At 45.3% G+C, this 19,873-nt stretch overlaps 1 protein-coding gene across 4 annotated transcripts in view; it reads left to right on the top strand.

The window, feature by feature from the left end:
* RFX4 (regulatory factor X4) overlaps positions 1 to 19,873 on the top strand; it is a 156,451-nt gene that overhangs the window by 121,991 nt on the left and 14,587 nt on the right. For 3 of the 4 annotated variants that reach the window (XM_084796287.1, XM_084796285.1, XM_084796288.1), the window contains 2 exons: positions 9,515 to 9,634; positions 9,971 to 10,132. In XM_084796287.1, coding sequence (XP_084652413.1) covers positions 9,515 to 9,634; positions 9,971 to 10,132 — 282 coding nt within the window. The remainder of the gene's footprint in view (positions 1 to 9,514; positions 9,635 to 9,970; positions 10,133 to 19,873) is intronic. The other variant, XM_084796286.1, reaches the window with a different exon arrangement.

Below are 19,873 nucleotides of genomic sequence, written 5' to 3'. Positions count from 1 at the left end.
GGGTTTATTTCCTTTCCAATCAGGTAAAAGGTGTGTGTGTGTGTGTGTGTGTGTGTGTACACATATACCATTCATGTATATATTACCAAATATATGGTGTATGTACACACACACACACACACACACACACACACACACACACACACAAACTGTGAAAAGAGAGACGTTACCCCAATTTCACTCTTAGGGTATTTTTCTCAGCTCTGAGCAGGTTGAAACAATGCCTGCTTCTAAGTGCATTCAGTGGCCTCTGAAATGGTGCAGCTCATCTGACTCATTGTTGAGGTTTGCAGCTTGGGGCGACGGGCCAGTTGAAAGAATGTGTGGCAGACAAAAGCCCAGCTCCCCCTCTCTGCCTGTATATGTCAAAGACCCAGCTGGTGGCTGTGTTTGGGTCATGTGTTCACTGTATGAAAACAGCTAATTAGGGAAAAGAGCCCTCTGTTCCCTGGCACCCTCCCCCAGCCACAGGGGCCAGCTCTATGTATCTTATAACTTCTGCATGTTCCTCGGCACCCGGTGAATGTTGTGGGGTTGGCACAAGTGCAGCTTGGCAGGCTGGCCGTTACAGTGATCTGGGGAAATACCCCAAAAGGCCCTGGCAACTCTGTCTCCTTTGGAAGGTAGTTGACACCTTTCGTCTTCTTGGTTCTCTTTCACTTTTGTCTCCCTAACTCCTTTTCCGCTGGGCCAGTCAGTGCCTTGATCTGGAGAAGCCAGATTTTTGTGCCATAAAAAAAAAAAAAAAACAGTGTCTCTGGAAGGAGTTTGCAAAGGTAACAGCTGACAAGCGTTGGTCCTGGTGATGTTGATGCTCAGGGGTCACCTGGGCCTCCAGCCAGCACAAGCAGCCTTCACCATTTCGTTGTGGGTTTTCACCAAATGCTCGTTTATTTTGCCATTGTGGATGGCTGGGAAGCTGCAGCGTCACAGCTGATGCCAGGGCAGGGCTGTGCATCCTCCCAGGTGTGGTCCAGCAGCAATGCTCCCCCTCCCAGGGGTGGTCCAGCAACAATGCTCCCCCTCCCAGGGATGGTCCAGCAACAATGCTCCCCCTCCCAGGTGTGGTCCAGCAGCAATGCTCCCCCTCCCAGGTGTGGTCCAGCAGCAATGCTCCCCCTCCCAGGTGTGGTCCAGCAGCAATGCTCCCCCTCCCAGGTGTGGTCCAGCAGCAATGCTCCCCCTCCCAGGGGTGGTGCAGCAGCAATGCTCCCCCTCCCAGGGGTGGTCCAGCAGCAATGCTCCCCATCCCAGGTGTGGTCCAGCAGCAGTGCTCCCCCTCCCAGCCTGGAACGAGGAGGCTCCATGGCATCTGTCAGTTCTACTTGATGACAGTGATGGGACCAAGCTACTTCTCTACGCTCAGGTGCTCTGGCTTCCCAGTACCCAGAGCATGCTGAACATTGGGACTTTGATGTTGCTAGTGATGCTCAGGGCCTCTCTGAACCCTGACAGCATAAATTTCCTTCCCCCATATAGGCCCAGAGAGGAGGAGGACTTGCATAACAGACTGGGTTCTTCCAGGGACAGGCCATCCTCCTCTGCTCAACTGTGCACTCTTTCCAATAAGCTACCCTGACCCACCCACCTTCTCAGTTCAATACCAATGGGAAGCAGAAAACAGTATTCATGGGGAGCCTAATACAGTTAGACATTCTATTAGCGTTCTTTTCCTATTACTGCTCCCAGGATGTCAGATGAGGAGGCTGGGGTGAAATTTAATAAGGACTCCCTAGCGTGAGGCACGTAACAAGGCAAACAGTAGCCAATAATCATTTTAACAAATATTTAGCAAAAATAGAAGATCATTTATTTTTTGCAAGGCAGATGGACATAGGTTCCTTTCCACGGTGTGGGAAGAGAGCTTGTTGAATTTCTTTGCCCAAGATCAGGGAGGCAGAGTGACGGGGCACTGGCTCAAAGCCCGATCGATCTGCCTCACTGAAGCCCACACTCATTCTGACCCTGGTCACCCAGATGCAGGAGGATGGCATAAAAGGTTAGGAATAGTTACTTTATTCAGAGTGATGATTTTTAAAGTTGTGGATTTAGATTTTTTTTAAAAAAAATCTAAAGAGATAAGAGAAAAGAATAACCATTAGAATGTTGTAAATACTAACAGATGCCAGACCACAGTGGAGTAGCAGCTTGTAAGAGCTGAGAACAAAACTTGTCAACAGAAAGGCAGATTCAGTTATAGACAGACGGGGAGAATTCGGCATCCATAAATAAATATCAAAAAGCAAAGGCTGCAAAAGGATGCGCGGTAGCAAGAAGAAAAAAACCACAGACACTGTGGCACACAAGAAATGGCAGTTTTCTGATTATCACTGCAATACTGCAATATAACAAACTGTTCCAAAGCAAAGAAGCCTGAGACGGTCATTTCATCATCAGACGGATTCTTGTGACCTGTACTTGGGTGAGTCAGGGGTCTCTGTGTGACTATCACAGGTGAGGATCTCAGACACAGGGTAAGGTCAAGAGTTCCAGGCCGCCTCTCCACCATTTTTTTTCCAAGACAGGGTTTCTCTGTGTAGCCTTGGCTGTCCTAGATTCACTTTGTAGACCAGGCTGGCCTTGAACTCATATTGATCCACCTGCATCTGCCTCCCGAGTGCTGGGATTAAAGGTGTGCGCCACTATGCCCGGTGTCTCCCCCAATCTTTAATGCAGAGAATATACGTGAATTTGGAGGCCCAGTTTTCACATGGTGAGAAAAAAGCATATAAACAACTTTAGTTAGCTAGCCTTTTCTACATTTGCTTGTTACTTACGTACGTTATGTGAAGGGTGGGGCACCCTGCAGCACAGGTGTGGGGGTCAGAAGGCAACCCTCGGGAGCCAGTTCTCCCCATATGGGTTCAGGGAATTGAACTCAGGTCTTCAGGATTGGCAGCAAGTACCTTACCCACTGAGACGTATAGAAGGGCCCAAACTAATCTTTATGTGTGTTTTTACAAAGGTAAAGCCATGTTCTGGGGGAAAATATATAACATGGAATAATGAGACATGAATGCCGAAGGAACAATTAAAACTGTGTAGAGATTTTTGTGTCTACTAGATCTACTAAATAACTTCCGGTTTTGTCGGAAACGTGTATATCTATTCATATGTGTTCTTACAGTAACTATGTATGGTGTATGCACAGGGTGAGTTCAGAGATTATTACTATGGCCACATAATCATAATTTCCAGGGGGAAATGGAATCCTATGAACATTTAAGAGGTGGCAAGAACTGAGGAGCTGAGGACAGCTGAGAGCGTAGGTGGTAAGGCGAAAACCAGACAGGATGGGGAGACAATAGTCAGAATAAATGAGGAAGACACATCTCCTGTGAAGACAGCAGGCAAACATATTTTTAGAGCAAGCGTTCCTAACTTCTGTGAGATGTATAATCCTTAACTTGTGGACATCCCTATTTCAAGGAACGAAAATGAAAACTGGAAAGCAGTATCATCCATTTTATGAGTCAACCTCAATTCCAAACCCAGCAAGAACGGTTGGGAGAAAAGACCATGGTGACTCAGCCACATTGTGTCCCACAGATGAAAACACAGGAAGATCTGCCTTATCCCAGGCTGTCCTGTTTGAGACCGTGTCTCTGTGTAGCCCTGGATGGCCTGAAACTCGCTATGTAGACCAGGCTGGCATCAAACTCACAGAGACACCCACCTCTGCCTCCTGAGTGCTGGAATTAGAAGCGTGTGCTACCATATCCAGCCTTTTCTTTTTTCCCAAATCATGAGTGGCGGTGGGTGAAATGTCTCAGTGAGTGGGTAAGGGCGCTGGCTGCTATATCTGACCTGAAAGCTCGAGCCTTGGCACCTACATGGTGGACACGGAGAACTGACTTCCAGAAGCTCTCCTCTGACCTCCACATGTGCACGGCAGTACGTGTGTGCCTTCACACCCATTCCATACACAAAAAAGTAAAAATAGCATAATATCACAATTGAGAGGGATCTGCCAAAATTTCAAGTATAATCTAGTCATGAGTCAGTAGCATCCTGAGTTCATAGATTAAAAAGAATATCATGTGCCCATCTCCATAGCTTATCGAGGGAAAAAGCATTTGTTTGCAGTCACTTGCTTTGTATGACTTTTGAGAAAGGTAGAAATCAAAGAGGATATTAAAGAGTATTTTAAAATCTCTACAACAAACAATACATTAAATGGTGATGTTCATAAGATTGCCCACTAAGGCATAAAAAGTCAAGAATAACTTCTCATGATCTCTAAGAAATCTGTGCTAGAGGTCTAGCCAATCAATACATAAAGGAAATACACAAATTAGAAGGAAAACACAAAATCATCTATTTAGAGATATTCATGTGGACAAAAAGAAGAGAGTTCCATGACTGACAAGATGGTCCGCGCGCACACACACACACACACACACACACACACACACACACACACACACACACACACACTGTAACCAAATTTAAGCATCTATAAGCTAAATGGAAATTAGGTTACTTTAGTTTTTATAAAAGTATTGGAATTCTCAGGACACTGAAATGTAATTGAAAAATAACAGCATTATTCATAGTAGCAACTGAGTCTAAAAGTACCTTGAAATAAATTCTGAGAAAACAAAAAAACAAAAAACAAGTGTTGAGCTCTCCAAAGCTTTATGTCCAGGTACCGTGGCTCATGCCTGTTGGGTCAGATCTCAGAAGGCTGAGGTAGGGGCCACTATAAGCTCAAGTCCAGCTTGTAATGCACAGTGAGTTCAAAGCCAGCCAGAGACATATGGTGAGACGTTATCTCAAAGAAATAGATGGGGGGGGGGAGTCCTTTAAGAAAAAAGAATATGGCCGGCATGGTGACACATGCCTTTAATCCCAGCATTCGGGAGGCAGAGGCAGGTGGATCACTATGAGTTCGAGGCCAGCCTGGTCTATAAAATGAGTCCAGGATAGTTAATGCTATACAGAGAGACCCTGTCTCGAAAAACTAAAAAAGAAAAAAAATATGACTCATGTTTGAAAAGACACTCCCCCCCGCAAAAAAAGAAAGTTAATTCTCTTTAATGTATAAATTCAATGGACTTGTAGCTCACACCTTCAAATTTGTTTGGCTATAACAAACTGATCCTTTTAACTCTTACGGAAATCTAAAGGACTAAGCGAGTGAGCTGCTGTGAAGGTTAGGGCGAGCCAGGTATAGGGACATGCTCCGCTGGCATGGTTGGTCACCAACATGTATCCTTCGACAGTGATAGACAAGTGAAGAAACAGCACCGAGATGCCAAGGCCAGGCTGGCAGGAGAGAGGCAGGAGAGAGGCCTGTCTTCTGCCCATCAGATCCACATTCCCGTAACTTTTAAGGTAGAGTGTCAGGGACTACTGATGAGACAGAAGTAGGACTCAGACCAGGGAATTTTCTGAAGCAAGAATTTTAGGGTAACTAAGACGAAATTAGATCCCCCAAGTTCCAAAAAGAAACATCTAACTGAAAAACAGTAACAATGACAAGAATAAATCATAAAACTTCTTTTAAAAAATAAGAATTGAGCAGGGAGTGGTGGTGCACGCTTGTAATCCCAGCATTGCGGGAGGCAGAGGCAAGCCCATCTTTGTGAGTTTAAGACCAGCCTGGTCTACAAAGCTTGTCCAGGTTAGCCAAGGCTACATAGAGAAATCCTGTCTTGAAAAACCAATCCAAAAAAAAAAAAAAAAAAAAAAAAGCAAAGGACCTCTTTATGATCTTAGAATAGGAAATTGTTTCTTAAAAAAATAAAAGCACAAACACACATAAAGAACAAAGCATGAAGGAAAATACTGCCAACGTTGACATTTGAATATATATCTTTTTTAGCACATAATTTGAAAGAATGTGAAATAAGACACAGTGTGAGAGGCTTGGCCAGGCTGCTTCCTCTGGGTATTTTATAGCTGTTATAAATCAGCCATGAGAAAACCTTAGGAGAAGAGACATTGATATTTGTGTTTTTAAACTGCCCGGGAGTAATATTACTCTAATCTTAAAACAAGATGGAGTGAGTGATGTCAGAGCCACTCTGTGCTTTGGGGTGATGCCAGGGTAACTGATAAATGACAGCTACTGCCCACTCCTGGGCCAGCTCTGCAAGGCTAAGCATCCCCACTCCGTGATCACTGGTGTCATCTCCACTCTGTGATCACTGGTGTTCTTGGTAATTTTAGATTTCTAAGTAACGTGCTTCTGGTGCCATTTCTGCATTTGTCACTTGTGGCTTAGTTTTCTCACTTGTTCAGCTCTCAGTTCACGGAACTGCAGCCATTCTAGGAATGACACGTTGGGATTTAAACTTGCGCTTAACGAGGCCCATAAGCAAAGCCAAAGCATTAAAAAAAAAAAAGAACATGGAAAGAAGGGAGATGTTTTGCAATAGATATAACTATCAAATGACTAAAATCCAGAATATATTGAAACCCATTCTAAATAATGTATCCATCTATCTGTCTATCCATCTATCTGTCTGTCTATCTGTTTATCTGTCTGTCTGTCTATCCATGGGGGGCATAAGAATATGTAGAAGCCAGAGGACCACTTGTGGGAGTTGGTTCCCTCCTCCTACCATGTCGCCCCAAGGAAAGAACTCAAGTTGTCAAACTTGGTGCTACTGCCCTTACCCACTGTGATATCTCCCTGGACTCTAAATAATTATTTTTAAAAAATACTCCAGTATATGAAAAAATAAGCAACAAACACAAACAGCAATGTACAGAACAGGAAATTCTAGCGAACAATAAGTGCACGACAGGGCGTGGGTCTCTGTGGTAACTAGGTTACTGCAACGTTCACACCCTTCCTGCCAGCGCCTTACACAGCACTGGTGACCGTGTAGAGCACTCTGCTGGGAGCCTGGCATCTCCATCTCAAGACTGGAGATGCAGGTGTTCCTGGGAGCTCTTGGTGGGACATAGACAGTAGGAGACAGGTCGTCACTGTAGCCAGTTGTCATTGATGAGAACTTGTCAGCAACCTAGATGTTACCCGCAGGAGGACAGGTGGGCGATGGTGTTGAGTGGCCATTCAGCTGCAGCTTACATGTCCGCCCGCGTGCCTGGGTCTGCAAACAGAACTGTCAGCAGCAGGTTGCAGAATGCCGTGTACATCACGTTAGGAGGCTACATGTGTGCTCTCTACAGCTGTGTAAGTGCACACACAGGAACAATGACAGGTTCAAGTTTAGTGATTAGTCAAAGGGACAGACGTAGTCAGGAAAATTACAGTAAGGAAGGGAACAATTAAAAAATACCTGATTTAAATATAGAAAAAATGTTGATATCAGAAATCTATGTGGCAAATATACTAACATTTGTTTTCAAATGCTCTCATTTTCTATAAGCTAGAAAAACTTGGCCAGAATTAAGAAAATTCCAGATTCTGTCAAATGCAGTTGAGTAGGTTACCAAATAGGAACAGTCTCCTTTGTGTCCAATACCTTATCTCATAATGGCCTTTGGTGATCATGAGCTCTAGGCCTGAGCAAGTGGCTTATACCCCGATCCAGAGGCTTCATCCTGCCCCCACCCCCACCCCGACATAGTCTCTGAAGAGAATAGAATCTTCACGGGCTTGTTGGAAAGTGGACTAGCCTAGGCCCCCACATGCGGCAGAGTAGCCTGTGCTAGACTACACCTTCATTCCTCTAATATATGTGTGCTGAGTCTCTGCTGCATCCCTCAGGATGCTGGCACAGAACAGGAAGAGGAGGAAATTTTTTTAATCCCTGTATTATGGAACTACAGCAACTCCCCACAGCTTACCCCCGCCCCAGTTTTTCTTCTATATTTACCCTCTTCTGTGGCCGTGATCCCCTGGCACTGAACTGCTTATTTCCCAATAATCCTAACGATGGATTTTTTTCTAAGGACACTGTAGCCGTTATTAAGTCAAGGTCTCTAAGCATCCCTTGTACTCAGAAAACTACAGCATGGTCACAGGCAGGGGCAATAGCTCTACACGGCTCCTGTTTGCAGAGCGATTGAAAAGTAACAGACCTATTGGGTGCCCTGGTGGTTTCTAAGGGAGTTCCTGGACAAACACTACTAGGCAAGCACATTTTTTATCTACTGGGGTTTTCATGCTAATACACTAGTTGATGGATGTTTCATTCCATCCATGTATCTAGGATGGTCTCAATATCCTAGCCAATAAAGTAATTTCTTCATTATGAACATTTCAAGTATATGATGCTATCCTTTGGCTTGTTTTTTTTTCTTTAACTGTAACTGAATGAATCAAAGCCATTGTACAGATCTTGAGATAACAACAGTTATCATTTATTAAGCACCTAGTGTATACTTCTTTCATTCTGCTTCACTGTATTCCTTTTAGAGAACTAAATTGCATAATAAACTGCAACTTCCGGAGCAATCGGGTTCAAGTCCAGTTCTGCCACTGAACTGTGTAGCTTTGATGTTTCTGTGACTCTTGAGTCTCAGTTTTTCTCCTTTGTAAGAGAGTACTATTTATCTCATATGATTGAGATGTAGATTATACACAGTAACCTACAGTGGCTTATGTAGTGGTTGGCACAGAGCACCCAGTCAGTGTGCATCTACCTGTTTCTTATTTAAAAGGACTAGGCAAGGTAGGCTGGAACATAGAAGTCAAAATGGCATCTGTACTGGATGATCGTCAACCTTGGAGAACATTGAACACAGACTGTAGTACATGGGACAATCTCTAAAATGGCTGTTCACTTCCCTTCTTAAAGATTTATCTATGTTTAAAGTGAAGAGTACTGCTTGAAAATCCCACATCCCGAGCCAGACACAGTGGCACACACCTGTAATCCCAGCACTCAGGGAGGCAGAGACAGAGGCAGGTGGATCTCTGTTCGAGGCCAGCCTGGTCTACAAAGTGAGTCCAGGACAGCCAAGGCTACACAGAGAAACCCTGTCTTAAAAAACAAAAACAAAACAAACAAGAAAGAAAAGAAATCTCAAATCTTTTTCTAGCTGGTACCTTTCCTAAAGACCTTGTGCTAAATGAGCCTCAAAAGTATTTAGAGAAATAATTCTGTCGTTGCAAAGTTACTATTTCAGTTCTGCTCCTGGGATTATGCCGGGTACATTGGTAGAGGCCCGTGAACTAAAAGGCGTGGTCCTGCCATGGACATACGTACTCACCGGATGCGCTGTAGAAAGAGTGGAAATGAGCCCGCTGTGCTGATGAGCGGAGTGAGGAGTGCTGAGGCAAGGATCAGGGCTGCAGGGAAGCTGAAGGCTCAGGTGCATTTGGAAATGGCTCAGTCTGCACCCCCCCCCCTTTTAAATGGCGACACGTGAATGCAGAGGAATTCGTGGTTTTGACTGGAGACATGGCAAAGGACAGACAGCTCTGGCCATAACGCAGGGGGAGGCAGGGCGGGGGCGGCGGCGGTGGACACGATGAGGGACAAGCATGAGATTCTGAGCACTGGTTAGAGGACGCAGCAGCTTGCTGTTGGCCAAGTGGAGGGGACGCACAAAGTGACACGACTCACTTTCTGTCTTTTTTTTTTTCCACCAGGGTCTTTTCACCTAATTCATTTGATGTTTGATGACTACGTGCTCTACTTACTAGAATCTCTGCATTGTCAGGAGCGGGCCAACGAGCTCATGCGAGCCATGAAGGGCGAAGGAAGCACCGGTGAGCTGAACTGAAGGGGATCTTAAAACGTAGCATCTGACCCATATGCTTATTCTGTTTCCTTAATTCCACACACCCAAGGACCTCACTGTGGTGAGTGGGTCAGATGCTGAGAGTCAACAGTGTCGCCTCCTCTTTAGAGTGGGTGCCTATGTGTATGAAAACCATCAAAGGGTTTTAAGCAGGGAGTGGCCAATAGGACACAAAGCATATGCTTCGTGTGTGTGTGTGTGTGTGTGTGTGTGTGTGTGTGTGTGTGTGTGTGTGTGTGTGTTTCTTTAAAAGAAATTGTCCTTCACCTTGGGATCTAAGAACTTACCTTTGCTGTATTTGCAGCAGAAGTCCAGGAAGAGATTATCCTGACAGAGGCTGCCCCGCCCACCCCTTCACCAGGCCCATCATTTTCTCCAGCAAAATCTGCCACATCTGTGGAGGTGCCACCGCCCTCCTCCCCTGTCAGCAACCCATCCCCCGAGTACACTGGCCTTAGCACAACAGGTAAGGGAAGCTTCTCCAAAGTGCTGGGTGGGGAGTGCACGTTGGAAGCAAGAGATTTCTGGGAGTCTTCCTCAAAACGCAAAAGGAATCCCGAGACTCAGCAGTCTTCCTGAAGAAGGGTTTCCAGGACTCAGACTGTTCATCAGTGGCTCTTCCAGATGTTGCTGTTTTCAGTTGTCAGGCTAAACACATGATGAATCTCTATTCCCCATAGTAAGCAACTGAAATTATTAAAAATGTTGTGTTAGTACACAGGCATTCTTAAAACAAACATGAACCCAAACCTGAGCAGTGTCTCTGGAAAGGTAGGAAGCCATGTCAAGCCACAGTGAGACCAAGTGAGGCAGCGGCTGTGACCACAATTGGTCCGAGCATGACTTTGATGCTTTTAGAAGGCTGCTCTGATGGGAGACCCACAGCCCAAGATACACACTTTGTTCGCACAGGCCAGAGCACACCCAAGAAGTCTCAACAAACACCCACACATAGGACAACCAAAAGAACCCCAAATAAATATTGTATGGCAGTGTCATAAAAGTATGTATAACAGGCAAAAGGTGGATAGGACCCATTGATGGGTAAATGGATATTAACATCATGTACTGTATGACGTTTCTAATTCTAATGTATCACTAACACACAGCTATATCTAGAAGATATTGTGCTAAGTGAAATAAGCTAGATATCAAAGGGTAAACGTGTGGCTCTACTTGTACAGGGTCCCCAGAACAGGCAGATTCAAGAGTAAAATTGGAGGATAGAGGTAGGGGACATAAGGACAGAGTTTCAGTTTGGGAAGATCAAAACCTTTGGAGATGGATGGTGATGGTTGATGCACAGCCTAACAAGGTACTTAATGCAGCTAAACTGAAGATGGTTTAATTGGTAGATTTTAGGTTAAGGTGTTTTATCACAATAAAAAAATCACCATACCATTGCTGGAAGCACAGCCTATGAGAGAGGAGCAGTATTACATACTAGGAAAGGGCAGTTGTATATTTATGCAAGTCAGAGCTCTTCAAGAAGAAATAGATAGCCATTGAAAGAGAAATTTCAAAACATAAGGTTAAACAGAAAACAAAATACAACTGAAAGAACTAGTTAAAAGAATGAGCTAAGAGATTCTTTGATAATACAACCAATGCAAAGAGATAAAGACATGTTTAAGTATAAGAGCTATGCTAAGTGAAAAAGCTGATATGTTCAGAAATTATTGTTTGGAGACAGGGTCTTGCTGCGCAGCCCTGGCTGACCTGGAACTCTGTATGAACAGACCAGGTTAATCTCAACTTTGTGGTGAGTCCTACTGCCTTTGCCTCCTAAGTGCTAGGATTACAGGTGTGTGCCCAGTGTGCCCAGCCCATTGTTCACTCTTAAAGTGAGTGTTCCAAGTAAGAATAGAAAATGGAGAAGTAGCTGGGCGTGGTGACACACAGTTGTAATCTCAGAACTCGGAGGGCTGTAAGGCAAGAGGATGGCTGAGCGTTTGAAGCCATACTTCGCTGTGGAGTGGGTGGGTGGAGCTACAGAGTGGACCCTTACCTCAGAGAAAAAAATGAAGGAAAGGAGGGAAGGAAAGGGAAGAAAGAAAGCACTGTACTACTAGAGTAAAAGAAAGCAAAATCAGGAGAGAGATAAGAGAGGAGGGAGAGGGAGCAGAGAGGAGAAGAGAGAGAGAGAGAGAGAGAGAGAGAGAGAGAGAGAGAGAGAGAGAGAGAGAGAGAGAGAGAGAGAGAATGGTTTTACAGAACATAGAGATAAGACTTAGGGTCACAATTTTCTTTTTTTTGAATCCTGAGGTGATTAAATGGGGGAGAGGGGAGAATGGTAGAGGGTGGGGTGGGGGTGGAACTCACCCCTAAACTCACTGAATAAAATCAAAGAGATCTTATCAGCCCCCCCCAAAAAAAAACAGGTAATCAATCACCAAAAGAGACTCGGATTGATACCAGCCTTCTCATCAGTGACATTAGATTCATTTTCTGATGCAGTATTTGTTTAACTTTTTTTCCATTCATTCATTCGTTCATTCATTCATTTACTTTAGCTTCCCCTCCCTCCTCTCCTCCTAGCTTCTCCTCCCTTTCCCCCCTCCCCCATCCCTCTCTCCCTTTCTCCTGAGAAAAGGGGAGGCCCCCCGCCATGGATCTCCACACACCTTGCCATATCAGGATGCAGTAGGATTAGACAACGCAGCCCAGTTGCGGGGAAAGGATCCAAAAGCAAGCAACAGAGTGAGAGACAGCCCCTGCCCCAGATAGGGACCCACAGGATGACCAAGCAACAGAGTCAGAGACAGCCCCTGCCCTAGATAGGGGACCCACATGATGACCAAGCCGCACATCTGTTAAATATGAGTAGGGGGCCCAGGTCTGTCCCATGCATGTTCTTTGGCTGGTGGTTCAGTCTCTCCCATGGGCCCAGGTTGGTTGACCCCATAGGTCTTCCTGTGGTGTCTTTGACCTCTCTGGCCCCCTCTAGCCTTCATCCCACTTCTTGCACAAGAGTCCCCAAGTTCTGCCTAATGTTTGCCTGTGGGTCTCTGCATCTGTTTCTATTTGATGCAGATTTTTTTAAACATACCTTGAAAATGTTCAGATAGAAGGCTATTCCATAGGTTGTGTGTGTGTGAGGGAGCAATATGAGTGCATGAAACACATATGTTTTCAAAGTACCAAGTCCTATGCTGAGTGTTACGCATGGTATAAGCATTACTATGCTAAGGGCACTCAAGGGTTCTTCCTAGATTGGAAGTATTAGATCACTGTCTGGTGGGCCTCCTGCTTCCCAAAGGAGCTTCCAAGAGCCATTTCCCTGAGTCATGCCCCTGACATACCGCCCCCCTCATCAAGGCAACTCACAGAGTCTAAAAAAAAAAAATACATGGGGAAGCTTTGCACACCTAACCATGTGACCAGAGAGAATGATTACTTCCCTGCTCAACACAGCAAACCTGGGGATGTTTGGAAAACAGGAGCATTGAGGCATGTGTGTGGGGGTGGGGGTGGGGGGGAAATCAATAGGGCATCTCAGATTCACCCTGCTAGTGAGTCTGCCTGGCTTTCTCTGTAGCCATGTGGAGACCTCGAGGTAGGGGCAGGTGTGATGATGGCAAGGCCACAGGAATATCATAAAAATGTTGAGAGGTTTCTGTGCAACATGCTGCAGGTCATAAAAGTAGCTTCTTAGAAATACAAATGTGAAACAGGCTCTCTTCAGATGACTGAAGGCTTTGAAGATTCTGGCACATTCCAGCTTTGTTCGCAGGTATCTCCAGAGGGCATTAAAAACGTCATCTTACATATAAGTATGTATATTACTTTTCTCTAGTACTACTTTTGAAATACTCCATGGATCCAGTCTGGATCCATAGACTGGATCCAATGGGCCATGGTCTTGGAAGAAAGACACATAATCTCCTAAAGCTGCATGGTTTTCATGTATATGCTATAAACATATTATTGTAGCATTCTTAAATTTGAGGCCTTGTGCATACTTTCATTGAATAATATTGTAGCTTAGAAAATAATTATATGAGCAATAAAAACACACCCTCATGCTCTTTTCAAAAGTTAATTCACTATATGATTTTAATGTCCAGTTAGTTTTATTAAATTGCTGTTTTATATTCCATCTACTCTCCAAAACTTGAAAACAACTAATTACAATTATTGGGTGTGTGTTGGTCTGTGTGTGCACATCTGTGTGTTTGAGTATGTATGTGTGTGTGCATTTGTATAAGTCAGATGAAATTTGTAGTATTTGAGTCTCTCCTCCTACCATGTGAGTTTCAGAGATTCAACTCAATCAAGTTTATCAGCAAGTGCCTTTCCCACTTAGCTATATTGTCAGACTCAAACAAACAAACAAACAAAAACCCAACTTTTTTAAGGAACCCAAAGTAGAAGCTGGGGAGTAACTTAGTTGGTAAAGTGTTGGCTTAGCATTCATGAAGTCTTGGGTTTAATTCCTAGCATTGCATAAACTGTGCATGTTGGTGCACCCTTGTAATCACAAAACTCAGGAAGTGGAGGCAACATCAGAAGTTCAAGGTCATCTTGTGCTACAGAGTGAGCTTGAGGCCAGCCTGGGCTAGAGAAGGCTTAGTCTGTACAACAGTAACAACAAACCCAGCACCCACATCAGGCAGCTCACAAACAATCTGTAACTCCAGCTCCAGGGGGTACAGTGCCCTCTTCTGGCACCCAATGGTACCTGCATGCACACGCGTGTGCGCGCGCGCACACACACACACACACACACACACATACACACACACACACACACACACATACACACACACACACACACACCAAGTAAAATTAAATCTTAACAACAACCACAAACCCAAAACAAGCAAGGAAAAAAAATTAATGTCAAAGGAAGTTAAAGAAACAAGCTTTAGGCCAACAAAGTTTTTTTTTTCCAAACTTTCAGTGAAATGACATGTGACCTAGAGACTCATTGACCAAATGATGTATTACTAGCTTTGACTTAAGAATCAAAGCCAGCCAGATACCTGAGTCTCTCCATCAAAGCACTGTCTCCCATCGGATGGTCACTTCCTCATTTTTCAGCTATGGAAAAGAGACCAGTTATGTTTAACCTTGTGGCGCCCTTTGATGTAAGGGCTGGGAAAGACTCAGCTATGCCTCATGGGCATGTTTCTCTACTTATCCATGTCCGTGTCTAGTTCCGTGTCTATGTGTTATCGGTTTTAAAGAAGAGGCCAGGAGGAGAGGAAGGAAAAGGAGAGACACAGATGCTTAAAGCCAAGGCCAGAGTAGAGTGGGTTTACTAGTCTTTGGGCAACACGGGGTAAGAGACCACTTACAGGACTTCACACCAACAGATTTCCACTTGGTAAAACCTGGCCCATTTGTCATCTGCCCATCTAGAACTTTTGGGGCCTGCCTCCTCCCTCACGATCAGGCAAAGTTCAGCAACTTTAACTTTAGGGGAAGGGGACTCTTTTCTGCCTCAGGGGCATGGCAGGTGGTGCCAAATTGAGCAGTCTATTTAACATGAGATCAGGCTGCAATTCTTTAATGTCATTTAAAACAAAATGTTAAGCCCAGACTCTGTCTGGGCGGGCCACCGAAGGGCTCTAAAACCCCCGTTTATGATGTCATTTTAAGTGTTCCCTCCTTTGGCAATGACAATAAAAGTTAACTATTAAGCTCGTGTTTTCAGCTTCCCACCCAGGTCCCCTGCAACACAAAACCAGCAAAGCCAATCATTGGGACGTTAGGTTGCCCGATGAAACGGGGGTGAGGGGGACTCCTCACAAATGGGCCTGACTGTAGAACATCTGGCCTGCCCAGCTGCGCTTTCTCTGCAGCAGTTGAGGATGTCACAAAGATAGCTGACCCCTCGCCTTCCCAACTAACAAAAGGCCAGTCATACTGGGGAAGGCTCAGCCAAGCGGCTCCGATGGTGGGCACTGGTGACTCATTTACAGTGAGTTCCTCCCCCTGTGTCACAGTCCTTCCTCCTCTTTAGAGAAACGATATTAGGAGAAATGAATCAGGACAGGAAAAAAAAAAAAAGGTTGTTTCGTGCATCCTTTGGTATCATTCCATCCATCCCATAATGACTTTGTTCATCTGTCCACTTCATTTGTTATTCATTGGTTCATGCAATAAGTATGGATTCTGTGTTTAGTCTGGGCCTAGCCCTGGAGGTATAGAAGTGAAAACAACAACAAAATAACAACAAAACAGATAATGGCTGATGCCCTCGGGGGTACTTAGATTCCAGTGGGTAAGAGTTAACACAGAAATAAACTACCAGGTAAATATGTAACTCCAAGTGGCCATAAGAGGTATGAGTGAAAATAGCAATATGCTATGAAAAAGTATAACCTGGAGACCTGCCCAAGTTGGTGGGCAGTGAATTCTAAGGAGGCGACATCTGTCACAGAGCTGCCCAATCACAAGGAGCCAACCACCCAGGAGTTGGGGCGGGGCAATGAGGACATGTTGTGCACAGGCAGGAAGAGCTTGGTGTAACCAGGACTGGCTGCAGTATGTGATCAAAGGAGAGGGCACCGGAAGAGGAAGCCAGAGTGTCTTTCCGGGAATGGATTCATCTGGTGCCCTGGCCAGTTTGAGCAATCTGATGTTGACCATGGAGCTATTGGTGCAGTAACTCAAACAGACAAGGCTTCCCGTGTCAGTGCGCATGCTCCTTAAACACAGCTACTCCAAGGACTGCGGCGGCCATGGATGTGTATGGATCGAGGTAGACACACATCTACATACGTCATCTCTCCATCTCAGCCTTGAAGGTTATAAGAAATGTTTTGTTAAATATCTCAGAGAACATCACTACCCAAATAGAATTTCTGTGTAATAGTAATAAAAAAAACAAAACAAAATAAAACCCCAAAACTCATCTGTTGGGGCTGGAGAGATGACTCAGGGGTTAAGAACACTGGATGCTCTTCCAGAGGACCTGGGTTTGGTTCCCAGCCCCCACGTGACATTTAGTAACTCACTCCCTATGCATGAAAACCGTTCTCAGACATACATGGAGGCAAAATAGGCATACACGGTTTACACAACTTATAAAATAAAAATCCACACTGTCCAAAACTACTCAGCACCAGCCGTATATGCAGCCAGTTTGACTAAGGAACTCAAGTTTTCACCGCATTTGGTTTTAATAGCTGACGTTTGAACAGCCGCAGGTGGCTGGTCGCTAGTGTCTAGGGCCACGCGATCCAGTTCTCCACACACTCACCAGAGTTCATTCCTGAGAAACTGCAAGCAAAGGCTTAGGCTAAGCTCTTCAAAGGATGGGGGTGGGAGTTTAGTGATTTCACCCAAGATCCAAAGAAGGTTTAGGCGGACAGTTGGGGAAACAGTGTCAGTTTACACAAGCGGTCATCAGAACCTCACAGCTTCTGGGCTGGGCCTGTCATTCAGTGAGAAGGTGCTGCTTAACATGCGGATTCAATTACCAGCACTGGATGGGTTGCGGGGGCAAGTTTTTTACTTTAAGCAGGATATACGACAGGGAGCAATGTGTCACAGAGCCTTGCTTTTTGGTGCTCGGACCATGGACCAAGGCACTGTCATCTTTGAGACTCTTACCTCAGAAAATGATCCTCTGCTGACCTAGAGGCTTGGGATCTGCATTTCAACAGGGATCTGAGAGTGGGAAGTACAGTTGCTGTGAAAAAGCTTTGGAGCCAGGGCAGTCTGGACGCAACATCCAACTACGCATTTAACCTGCGAGAGACCCTTCTCAATTCCCTCACCTGGAAAAGGATGTAGGACATGTCTGGGTATGATGGTACAGGTTTCGGGCCTATAGTCCCAGCATTTGGGGATTGAATTTAAGCCTGAGGCTGGAGAAAGGAAGTTCCTATGTTCAAGACCACCCTAGGGTAGGAGACTCTGCCTCCCATCAAATGAAAGCAACGCAAAAAAAAAAAAAAAAAAAAAAAAAGCTACTGGCCCTAAAACACTGTTGTGAAGATTAAAAGGAGTCAGTGTGGGCAAAGAAATATGGATGTGTTCTGGTTTCTGTTGGATGAACATTCGCTAATTTATTCAAGAAATTACTGCCTGCCTTTCTTTGCCAAGCACACTTTCTGTCCTGTGCTTGCAAACCCCATCAAAAAACCAAAAACAACCATGAGGAAGGATGTTCTTTTGGGGGAGGGGGGAATTGTCCCTTATTGTAGTTTCAATGGTATAAAGCAGCCATCGCCTGCCCCTCGGAGGACCTTCACAGGATCCCGAATGACCAGGAGCCCTGGCAGTGCCACTGTGCTCAGCTCAGACCTTTAAACAACACAAGGTTGTGCGGATGGTCCAGGCAGGCGGCGTTGGAGGCAACAGAAGGAAATATGGGAATTAGGCAAATAGGGAAGCGTTTGGGCTGCATCGGCTTTCCCTTTATGAGTTTCTCTTAAACCACAGCCACTGCAGCCCCACTTCTCACTGGAGGTCCCCCCACCCAGGAGCTGGTATTGGGAGGAAGCTGGCTGGGAGGGATGTTCTCTCTGTTTCCCAGGCAGAAACCGCTCCTCACCCAAGCCAGTAGGTGTTAATCTACTTAAGGCTGCCTGAGTGGGCGCATTAGATTGCTGGCACAAGGCCATTTAGAGGTTTCCTTCCCTAGACGGCAGGGGCCCTTTTCCCCAGATCCACTAGCTTGTTTATTTGTTTGTTTGATAATGGCTATTCCTAGCAGCCCTGGCTCTCTCTCTCTCGACAACAAAGTCAATGGAATCAAAAGTTACTGAACACCTACTTCTTGGCAGGCTCTATATTGGGACCACGGATATGACTGAATGGTTGCTGTGCTTCAGGGGTTCAGAGTAAAGTTACTAATGCTGCATTCCCTCAGCGGGTGTCTATCCCATGAGGTCTCCCCATTTCTTGGAAAACAACAACAACAACAACAAAAAAACCCAGAAAACAAACCTCTGCCTTTCTTGATTGCCCCTTTAAATAGCCGCAGACCTTGCCCACTACACTGAGGTCCCGGGATTGAAGGGTTAAGTACATGCTTGCTGTGACTCCGGCTTATTATTCTCACAAGCTACCTGCCCGCTCCCGTTACAGTTCTGGTAGTAAAGCTACTTATGTGCTATATGTTCTTTTCACAGAAGCAATATGCAGTCATTATAGGGAAACCCAAAAACCAAACAAGAAATGTGAAAATTACCAACCTTCTTACCTAGAAATAGCCCATTTTCAATAAAAAGGGAAAACTTTAAAATTGTAAGAGTGCTCCCATCTCATGAAACTCATTTTGGGGTGGTGCGCACACACGCATGTGCACGTGTACGCACATGGGTACATGATTGTGAGCACTTACCAGCACATCCAGGCATATGTGGCCAGAGAAGGGCGTCAGGCATCTTCCTCTCACTGTCCACCCTGTTTGTTTTGTTTTGTTTTTTGTTTTGTTTTGTTTTTAAAGAAAGGTCTCTCTTACAGAAAGAGGCAGACCCAGGCGGGTCTCTGTGAGTTCATGGCCAGCCTGGTCTAGAAAGCGAGTCTAGGACAGTCAAGGCTACACAGAGAAACCCTGTCTCAAAAAACCAAAAAAGAAAAAAGAAAAATGAAAGGTCGCTCTGGACCTGCAGCTGGCTGGGCACTGAGCTCCGGGATCCTCCTGTTCCGCCCTCACACAACCCCACCTGACCCCGTGCTGGGATCGCAGGCACACACAGCTGTTGCCAGCTTCTTACATCCATCCTAAAACTCTGAACTCAGGTCCTCACACCTGCACAGGAAGCGCTCTGCCCTCCAAGGATAACTTAAAGCATAGGGGAAGCACATCTAATCATCTAATCCCGTTACCCGAGATGCGATTGTTTGGGGAGTCTTCTCTTGTGATCTGTGTGCAGTCCATGAAGGATTTCTCACCACAGGCCCAAGGAAGCCACTGTTTTGGTGGGGACGATTCGGACAGATGTGCACTGCACAATGAAGGGCACCTCTCGCTTTCTGAATGAGGGCACCAGTGACTTCACAGAAATACAGAAATACATTTGCTGTTAACTGGGCGTGGTTGGCACACGTCTTTAATCCCAGTACTCGGGAGGCAGAGGCAGGCGGATCTCTGTGACTTCCAGGCCAGCCTGGTCTACAAAGTGAGTCCAGGACAGCCAAGGCTACGCAGAGAGACCCTGTCTTGAAACACCAAAAAAAAAAAAATGTGCTGTAACTGGCCACCTTATAGTCACTAGTCAGCCGTTCCATCCCTGGTGTGCTAGCT

This window comes from Acomys minous (assembly GCF_964271855.1).
Source record: "Acomys minous genome assembly, chromosome: 9".
Classification (NCBI taxonomy): Eukaryota; Metazoa; Chordata; class Mammalia; order Rodentia; family Muridae; genus Acomys; species Acomys minous.
The sequence above is the reverse complement of the archived record's forward strand: the minus strand, read 5'-3'. Positions and strand labels throughout refer to the sequence as shown.